Here is a 10,653-nt window from a genome sequence, read left to right on the forward strand (position 1 = left end):
AAAATGGTAAGCAAACAATTTTCACATTTTGGTATTGATTGTGTAACTTTTAAGTGACATATATTTACCTTGACCTTCTTATTACTTTGCCATATGTATAGGAGGATGAAGAATTTGATGGAGATGAGACACTACCTTCTTTCCAATCAATTGTTGAGATGAAGCTTGATTTGGTTGAAGAGACATCTTTACCTTGAGACTTCTGTTTTTAGCTTTCCATTTCAGTTTAATACTTTGGTTTAATGTTTCAGTTTAAGTACCTCAACTAATGCTTCAGTTTAGTACTTCTTTGATTTAAATTTCAGGTTAAACATCTTTGCTCTTCTGTTTTATCTGCTATAGTTGTTCTTTGCTCACTTCTTTGTTCGTCAATAAATTTCAAGATAGCAATGATCAAGATTGGAGAAGAATCAAGTTCTTGTCTGTATGTTCTGGAAGGCACACATAGTATCGTGCTCTTGTTTAACCACACCTTTTACATTTAGTATCTATATTATTATCATCTTCACTACCACTTTGCCGATAACGGTTACTGATGACGTTATTCTTAACCTCCTCAACTTCTTCTTCAATATCACTCTCATCTTCATTTCCGCTTCCACCCTATGAACATAACAAGAAATCATGAAGAAAAAAATCAAATCCATACCAAGATCAGAACGAGTCATCATCGACTGTCAACGAAACAGAACAAGACAACGCCCGCGGGCATGCCTGTTAGTCCGCAAGCGGATCAGAAGAAAAACAAGACCTCGCAGTCAGTCCATGCGGTCGCGGGCATGCCCATTTCACATCCTACACACAGAACTTCCCCAACCCTTTTTGGTAATCTTCTCCAAAACATTTCTACCCCACCCACAGCTCTATCTCGCACCATCTCTATTAGACAAAAAGCAAATCCACCCATTTCTACAATTTGAAAGAGTGATTATATCAAATATCTAATTAACTTTAAAAAAACGTACTAAAATGCAAACAAGCCTGTTGGATATGACTTGAATTGGATTGGGCCCATGAATTTAGGCCCAAATCAGATTAGGGTTAACTAGGGTTTTATGTTCCTATATATACTCTTGTTAACCTAGCCTCCATGTATTCTGAAATCTCTGTACTTTCTCCAGAAATAAAATCTGTCTCTTTGCCCGTGGATGTAGCCAACAGAAAGTGTTGGTGAACCACGTTAAATCTGTGTCTTGTCCTTTATGTTTTCTGTTATCTCTCTCACATCCGTTATAACAAACTGGTATCAGAGCACAAGGTTTTTTTTTCGTTCTGTATTTTTCGTGCGAATTTCGGGCAGTTTCAGATCCGTGCAAATTTGGTGCAGTTTCAGATTCGTGCAAAATTCGTCTTAGGGCACAAAGGTTATTTTTCTGCGTTCGTGCGATTTTCGGGCTGAATCAGTTTTGTTTGTTTTTCGGCTGAAACCGATTCGTACAGATTTCGGGCAGAATTAACTTTGTGTAGATCAGTGCAGAAGTAGGTTTGTGCAGGTCCGTGCAAGATCAGTGCAGAAGAAGATTCGTGCAGAAGTAAGTTCTGGGAAATTTCCGCAATTATAATCTGGTGAGGAGATGTCTGTGAATAAAGACAAGAATTCTGGGAGAAACTATTTCAGTTTCAGGTCCAAGATAGGACATCTATTTCAGTGGAAGTTTTGCTCTATGGGTGATTTGGTCTGGTGGGTCATCAAAGTTTTGATAGACACATCCATATTGAGCATTTGGTCCGTGTTGAACAGTTGGTCCTTGTTGGACATCTGGTCCGTGGTAGGCATCTGGTTGAGTAAGTATCAAGCGGTTGATACAGTTATAGAGAATCAAACCTCTAAGTTTTTAGCTAGTGGCAGTATAGGACTTGGGAAGAGAAAGAAGAACAGAAGGTGTAATCTGTTTTCAAAGGACCCTAAGTTAGATGATTTCTGTAAGTACTACACGGAGAAAGAGCACAGGAAGTCAGATTGTCATAGGAATAAACAATCTGATTTTGTAGCTGTAACATAAGATGACACCGAGTCCGAACAAAACTTTGCTCTAGTTGCTGATGGAAGCACCCATCACTCTGATGTGTGGGTTCTAGATACTAGAGCATGCTATCATATGTGTCCAAGGAGAGAATGGTTCTCAACATATACTCAAGTAGAAAATGGCCGCATCAAGATGGCCAACAGTTCTACAAATCAGCTTGTTGGGATTGGTTCGATCAAGATCAGGGCACATGATGGTAGATTCTGCACATTGAACGATGTCAGACATGTTCCATCAAGGGAGGAGAATTTGATATCTCTGAGTTTGCTTAATAACAAGGGTTTCAAGTATTCTGGTGGGAACGGAGGTCTGAGAGTCTGTCAGAGTTCTGATGTGATTCTGAAGGGTGTCTTACGTGGTATTTTGTATATCTTACAAGGATCCACAGTTGCAGGTTCAACAAATGTTGCATCTCCAGAGATTCATAAGGAGGATATGACTAAGCTATGGCAAATGAGGTTTGGTCATATGGGTGAAAGGAGAACGCAAATTCTGTCAGAGGAAGATCTTCTATGTGGTCAGAAGATCAAGAGGCTGCGGACGGACAATGGTCAGGAGTTTTGTTCATCAGAGTTCAATCAGTTGTGTAAGGATCAGGGGGTTGCCCAGCATCACACAGTCAGGAGCGCACTACTGCAGAAGGGTGTAGTTGAACAGATGAATCAGACACTGTTAGAGAGAGCGGGGTGTATGCTCTCTACTGGTAGCTTTGGTAAAAGGGTGGAGCTGAAAGGTGATTTACAGCAACACGAATAGAGCAAATAGCTACAAACAGATGTTGATACAACAGAACCAATCCAATCAGGTAATACACCATCTGAGAGTAAACGTTACAATATTGCTTTACACCAAATAAGAAGAACAGGAGTTGGATACACACAGAGTTTTGGTTTTAAGGATATTGTAAGCGTCAAGCTTCTGAAGGGGCGTCAGGCTCTTAATGAAGCATCAAGCTTCTGAAGAGGTAGCAAGCCCCTGGTGGGGCAGACGGTCTCTGATGAGACGACAGCGGAAGCTAATGAGCAGTCTCCTAGGGTGGAGTTCAGCTACACTGTGATAGTTAGAGCATTTTACTTCTGGCTAAAAATCAAGTGTAAGATATCACAAGATCAGAGAGTTATCAGTTTCTGGTGTGTTTTTACTACAGAAGGTGCACACGTCTGAGAATGCAGTTGATATGGTGACAAAAGGTTCCTCCCTAAAGTCAACAAGGAGTTGAAATTGAAGTCAATGAGATTTTGTCGTCAAGGTGGAGTATGTTCGTCTTCTGTGACTTAAAATCTCTGAAGACCTCTAGAATGTGTAAAGACCGACTCAAGGCAATTTAGGCTCATGGTGGAGTAGTTGGCCTACGTAAGGCATTTTTGGGTTTCTTCTGAAGAAGCATCTGGCCTATGTAAGGCATTTTGGATTCTGAAGAAGTATTTTACTCCAGCGAGGAATTCTAGCTTCTAGTGGAACATCTGGCTCGTTCTGAGCATCTGGCTCTGCCTCGTTTTGAGCATCTGGCTCTGGCTCGTTCTGAGCATCTGGCTCTGGCTCGTTTTGAGCATCTGGCTCTGGCTTGTTCTGAGCATCTGACTCTGGCTCGTTCTGAGCATCTGGCTCTGGCTCGTTTTTGAGCATCTAGCTCTGGCTCATTTTTGAGCATCTGGCTCTGGCTCGTTCTGAGCATCTGGCTCTGGCTCGTTTTGAGCATCTGGCTCTGGCTCGTTTTAATCATCTGACTCGTTTTGAGCATCTGGCTCTGACTCGTTTTGAGTATCTGACTCGTTTTGAGCATCTGGCTCGTTGGAGCCTCTGGCTCGTTGGAGCTTCTAGCTTGTTTAAGCTTCTGACTCGTTTGAGTGTTTTGCTCGTTTGAGCATTTGGCTTCTGAAACAACAATACCTTCTTTGTTGAAGGAATATTTGGCTCTAGTAGGAGCATCTGGTATATGACTGTTGTGTCGACATCAACAAGGTGGGAGAAGATTCTTATATTTATCTGGTGTTGTATGTAGACGACATGCAGATAGCTGCCGAACAGATGAGTGATATATAGAAGTTGAAAGATCTGCTAAGTGCTGAGTTTGAGATGAAGGATCTAGGCGCAGCAAAGAAGATTCTAGGAATGGAAATCCTTAGAGACAGAAATCAAAAGAAGTTTTTTTTTGTCATAGAAAGGCTACATTCAGAAAGTGTTGAATAGGTTTGGTATGTCATCATCAAAGCCTGTTGACACTCCGAGTGCTGTTAATCTTCATTTTACCATGTTTGCTCATCAGTCTGAAGAGGAAAAGGAGTATATGTCTCGGGTTCCTTATGCTAGTGTTGTGGGAAGTTTGATGTATGCAATGGTCTGTACAAGGCCAGATCTTGCACATGCAGTTAATGTTGTGAGCAGGTTCATGGGACAACCAGGAAAAGAGCATTGGCTGGCTGTGAAGAGAATTTTCAGGTATTTGAAGGGTACATCTGATGTTGGCCTCATATATGGAGGTGAGGCTCCGAGCCTGGTTGCAGGCTATTCTGATTCTGATTATGCAGGAGATGTAGATAGCAGAAGATCGATGACTGGTTATGTGTTTACCTTGGGTAATTCTATGATCAGCTAGAAAGCAACTCTGCAGCCAACTATGACGTTATCAACTACTGAGGTAGAGTACATGGCCTTGACAGAAGCTGCTAAGGAAGGTATATGGCTAAAAGGATTGATCAGCGATCTGGGTTTGCATCATGATCAGGCTACAGTGTACTCTGACAGTTTGAGTGCGATCTGTTTAGCCAAGGATCAGGTCCATCATGAAAGGACCAAGCATATTGATGTGAGATATCATTTCCTGAGAAATCAAAAGCGAATTTAAGTGAAGAAAATAGGGACATCTGACAACCCTGCTGATATGTTCACTAAACCGGTTCCTCAGAGCAAGTTTAAACATTGTTTAGACTTGTTGAATATCTCAAGCTGTTAATCGCCCATGTGGGCGATCAGGCCCCCTGATGGGGCATCAGGTCTCTGAAGGGATAATAGACCTCTGATAAGGCATCAGGTCCCTGAAGGGACATCAGACCTCTGATAAGGCATCAGGTCCCTGGAGGGACATCAGGCCTCTGAACATGCATCAGGCTCCTGATGGAGCATCTGTTCCCAGTGGGACAATCTGACTCGGCGAAGTATCTGACATCTGATATAGCATTCTGGAAGCATCGGACATCTGACACAGCATTCTGGTTTGATGAAGTATCTGACATCTGATACAGCATTCTGGCTTGATGAAGCATCATACATCTGATGAAGCAAAGGAGAACTCTGATATGTTTGTCTGTTACATTTGTCTGGTGGAGAAGTCTGGTACATCTGGCACTGTGATCAGTGCATCCGGTACATCTGTCTGTTTTGGAGGATTCAAGTCAAGGTGGAGATTTGTTGGATATGACTTGAATTGGATTGGGCCTAAGGGCCCATGAATTTAGGCCCAAATAAGATTAGGGTTAACTAGGGTTTTATGTTCCTATATATACTCTTGTTAACCTAGCCCCCATGTATTCTGAAATCTCTGTACTTTCTCCAGAAATAAAATCTGTCTCTTTGCCCGTGGATGTAGCCAACAAAAAATGTTGGTGAACCACGTTAAATCTGTGTCTTGTCCTTTATGTTTTCTGTTATCTCTCTCACATCCGTTATAACAAAACCCATAACAATTTGCATAAAAGGAATTGATGTTACATTTAAATTTTTTCTTTGTTGCTTTTTTAATCGATGTCAAAATTAATATTCAAATAAATCTATAAAACTCAGTAAATAATGATTTGGAAAAGAAAAAAAGAAAAAAAAATACTAAGGATTAATGAAGAAGAATAGCTAATGCCTAATGGTGGCGAGGCCGGTGACCCCTTGGTCCATAGTAATCTTCATGGATGTTAGGCAACGAATGATGCGCTTTCTTAGAACCTTGATGATGAACTCTCTGCTTCACTTTGTTTACAGCTACTAGTTGTTCATCATGTCCAGTAATACTCGTTGCATAAAAACTTTGAACCACCTATATGTATTTGCAATATAAACGAACCATTGAGAGTCCAATCGAGATAAATCATAAGGGATAAATAAAAACAGATAAAATTATTATAAAATAAATTTAGGAAAAGAAAAAGAAAAATCTTAGGTGGACAAATATTTTTTAATATCATTTGTTGAATCTGCTACGTATTTAGTAGATAGCTCACCTTAATTTTATGACTGATGAGTTCTCTCACAGTTTTTACAATCGAGAACCTGCAAAATATGACCCTACCTTATTTGTATCTCCACTACCACGCAAATCTTAATAATGTTTAAACTAGAAAACTCCAAATATGTAAAAAAGACATAAGTAAAACCAAATATATTGTACTTTATTACCTTCAACCGGCGTTAATAGAAAAAAGATGAGCAATACAGAAATGAACAAAGATGATCTCATTTCAGAGACGTATTTTATAGGTAGAGAACGAAGATGTAGAATCGTTGTATTGTTCTATCTTTTATTGTGAAGAAACCAGGTACATAGAGAATAAATTAAGATGTATTTATAGTTCTTCTCAAGTGTTTGTATTGTTTTTTCTATTATATTTTAAGTATGCTGTGCATATAAAACTCTTTAAACAGGATCACACACTTTTCCATAGTTTTTGTAAATGTTGCAAAAAGGGCAATCATTTTTCGACATTGACATTGGTTAATTGGAATGAAGTGATTATTAAATATTTTCCTTAAGAGTACTCATGTAAATAAAAATTAAAAATCATAGAATCAATGCTTCTCTATCTGTCTCTCTTAAATTTTAAATTTAATTCGAAAATTATAAACTTGTAACTAAAAGATAATTTATTATAATAGAAAAATAAACTTAGTCTGGCAAGCATTAGTTAGCTTTTACTAAATTTAAAAGTTTCATAAATTTAATTAATTGTGTCTATTTTGTTCTAGCTAGATGATGAATGCTTAAGCAATTTTGTGGAAGTGTTTTTAGAAAATCATTTAGAAAACAGATATAAGTTAGAAGCAATATATATTTACACATATATGTTATGAACCACAATAATTTAATACATATTTTTAATATTTCAACTAAAAATAAAAATTGTATAGGTCGAAAGTAAACAGCATATATCACTATTTCTATTTTCCTTTTTTTTAAAACAATTTCAATGGAACAAAATAGTTTCTAATTTTGTGTTGTCAAAAAAAATCATAAATATATGTCTTTCAAAATTAAATTAATCACTTTCAACATCTCACATATATAATCTCACATCGCTTCTAATATTTCTCATATATACATATATGTATATATAATGATTCCATTTTTATAAGCAGGACTTTAAAAAATAAAATACAAAAATTAGTATACAACAAAAATATTCTGAATCACATAATTGGTTTGTGAGGTTAGTCGTATACAAAAATGATCAAAAATAATTTAACTGTTCTTAGTTCATTTAGACATAAACTTTAAAATAAAAATGCAAACTTGTAAATCAGAATCGTAAGTTTCCAGTGAATTTTTAAAGAAAAAATTTAAAAAACGTTAACCAAGTGGGATTCCAATTTTTTTTTTTTTTTTTTTTTTTTTTTAATTTTACTCTTATTCCTTAAGTAAACTAAATAAAACAGGCCGTCGTAATTCTTTCAACTGGTTATGATACAACATACAACACAAGTACAAGAACAGTTCATTTTTCTTTTCCTAAATCAAAAGATTTTTAATCTGACACATTTTAGCAGTTACAGTTTCTAACAATTTTAAATTGCCCACCTGCTGTTTTAAAAGGAAATAATAATAATTTTAAAATAGTAATAGAAATATAGATTTTTGCGTTTGGTGAAATGAAACCCGAGAAAAAAAGACAAATAACCTTTTATTTAGACCAAATAAAGAAAGGAGAGGGACAAAATCGCACATAATGCTCTCTTTGCTAATTTAGTGGCATGCGTTTTTCTGGTCTAATTTATTTTAATTTTATTTGCTTCTCCCACTTTGACTTGTTTTTTTCGGTTCTATGATCTATCTTGTATTTCCTCCGTTTCACTTTAAGTTAAATTTTATCAAAATAATTTTGTTTCATTTAAGTAATGTTTTCAATCTTGTATGCAAAATTTTGACTAATCATATTTTATATTGTATTTTTCTATTGGTTGAAATTATTTTATTTATTGATGCTTTTTATGGAATAAGAGGTAACTTATATATATATATATAATTTATGTGTAAAAAATTTAAATATATAACATCCACGAACACAAAAAGTGTGTTTTGGGGATAGGTGTCAATCAACACCAGGGAAGTGTCAATCGACACCAGCAAATTTCAGTTCGATCGGATTAGTTTGATTCGACAATTTGATTCAGTTTGCTTCAAGTGGAAACCTTAACCAACATATTTAAGCTGGCGGTCGACGTCTTGGGTGAGAAAAATCTATTTTTGTCGCCTCCTTAGTTTTTGTTGTTTCAGAGAGTGAGAAGGAGGAAAAGAGAGTGTTCTTGAGAGTTTCGGGTTTTCTTGGCTGTGTTGGTGAGATCTGTTGCTGTGTGTAACATCCGTGTTCCGGGAATAAAGTTTGGGATATGTTGAGTAAACCAAAGGAGTGGATTTTAATTGATTTTGGTTTAATTAAATCCTGTTTTAATCTAATTAAACCAAAACCCCTAATCTCCCTCATAAAGTCACGCCTATTCTCTATGTTTTTGCTATTGTCGACATTGTTATGAGAGAAAGGGAGAGAAAGGGAGAGAACTCTTGGTTATTTGGTGTAAAGGAGGAAGAGAAGGAGATCAAGCTTTTTCTTTAGAGTAATAAGAGAAACAGAACTGTCAGGGTTTGGGAGAAGGAGGATCCGATTACTCAAATGTTTGAAAGGTATTGATTTTTGGTAGGGTTGTAGCTAAGCGATTTTCATACACTCTCCTTTTACAGAATTGAATTTTAGTTAATATTCTAGAAGATATCGGCAGTTTCATGGGGCATTTCTTCTCAGTCGTGGATTGAGACGAGCGGGTGTTTCGGGATCGATTGCGGTTTCATCTGAGATCTGATCATGCTGAAATTTTGTTGGAAGCTTCTGGATGTCTAGACCTTGATTTTAACCGAAGGGATTGGAAGGTTGACGGTTTGTTTTGATTTCGTGGTTTCACTTGTGAGGTTGTTCTTTTCTGTTTTTTCTGCTAGTTTGTTTTCAATGTTTGTTTGTTGTTATGATTGGTTGTAGGATCGAGTTTGGTTGTTCTTGGATATTGGAGGGCTTCTCTTTTGGTTGTAGTTATTTTTCGTGAATCAATTGGTAAGGTAAGTGCGTGACCATTAGCTTATCTAAGCGATCGAGTTATATGACTTGTTTTGTGTGATGATGTGTAGGTGTGGTGAAAGTGTTATTGGTTGTTCAGTTTAATGGTTGGTTTGTTATATTTTATTTGTAGTTGTACTCTTGATTTGCTTGTGTGTATAGCTCGTAGATGGGAGGATCGCCTCACTGGGTATTTCTGGTAATACTCACGCATCTCATTGTGTTTGTGGTGCAGGTAGAGGCAAAGTGATGCGACCTGGCCAACCGGACCGGACGCATACACAGACAAGGACACAGACACAGATGCGCATGCGGACACGTTCGAGGCCAGTTCGGGACAAGGGACCAGGAAAGCAGCCCAAGTACCACAGATCGTTCTTGGAGCCACTACAAGGAGCAAGAGTGCTAAGAGGAACCTCCGGATCAAGTGCAACCTGTTCGCCGAATGGTTCCTCCAAGANCGATTGGGTTGTATGACTTGTTTTGTGTGATGATGTGTAGGTGTGGTGAAAGTGTTATTGGTTGTTCAGTTTAATGGTTGGTTTGTTATATTTTATTTGTAGTTGTACTCTTGATTTGCTTGTGTGTATAGCTCGTAGATGGGAGGATCGCCTCACTGGGTATTTCTGGTAATACTCACGCATCTCATTGTGTTTGTGGTGCAGGTAGAGGCAAAGTGATGCGACCTGGCCAACCGGACCGGACGCATACACAGACAAGGACACAGACACAGATGCGCATGCGGACACGTTCGAGGCCAGTTCGGGACAAGGGACCAGGAAAGCAGCCCAAGTACCACAGATCGTTCTTGGAGCCACTACAAGGAGCAAGAGTGCTAAGAGGAACCTCCGGATCAAGTGCAACCTGTTCGCCGAATGGTTCCTCCAAGATCATGATCCCGCCGGTCAAGGAACACGACCGAACAACTCGTCTCAACACTCCGAGGTTGTTCGGACGGTCTTCACCATTACCCAAGGGTGAAGACATTAAGACGTTACGAGGCATGGTACTCTTTTTCCTTACTCGGGTTTGTCCCACAAGGTTTACCGAGAAGGTTTTAATGAGGCCGTGAACTCTATCGCATTGCCCGTCCGAGTGACGTGGCAATCCTATCCTCTTTCTTTACTTTGTTTGAATATCTTTCGGACCGTTAAATTTTGCTTATCTTTGTCTTTTCTTTAGGGCCATGTGTAAGGTTGGCGTTTGGCCACGTTTGATTTAGGGTTAAGAGTTCCCTTGCTTAGCTTGGCTATTTAAGGGCTGTGAACCTCTTTGTAAAAGTTAGCCTAATTTGAATAAAATTATAAAAGTTGTTCTTTCTC

At 38.2% G+C, this 10,653-nt stretch overlaps 1 protein-coding gene across 1 annotated transcript; it reads left to right on the top strand.

The window, feature by feature from the left end:
* On the top strand, positions 2,160–2,783 carry LOC104715181. Its single transcript, XM_010432616.1, has one exon. It carries the CDS (start codon positions 2,160–2,162, stop codon positions 2,781–2,783), a length of 624 nt encoding a protein of 207 aa, XP_010430918.1.

This window comes from Camelina sativa, chromosome 9, assembly GCF_000633955.1.
Source record: "Camelina sativa cultivar DH55 chromosome 9, Cs, whole genome shotgun sequence".
Classification (NCBI taxonomy): Eukaryota; Viridiplantae; Streptophyta; class Magnoliopsida; order Brassicales; family Brassicaceae; genus Camelina; species Camelina sativa.

Coding starts and splice junctions, on each gene's coding strand:
- LOC104715181 (XM_010432616.1), top strand. CDS start 2,160: ATGGCCAACAGTTCTACAAATCAGCTTGTTGGGATTGGTTCGATCAAG.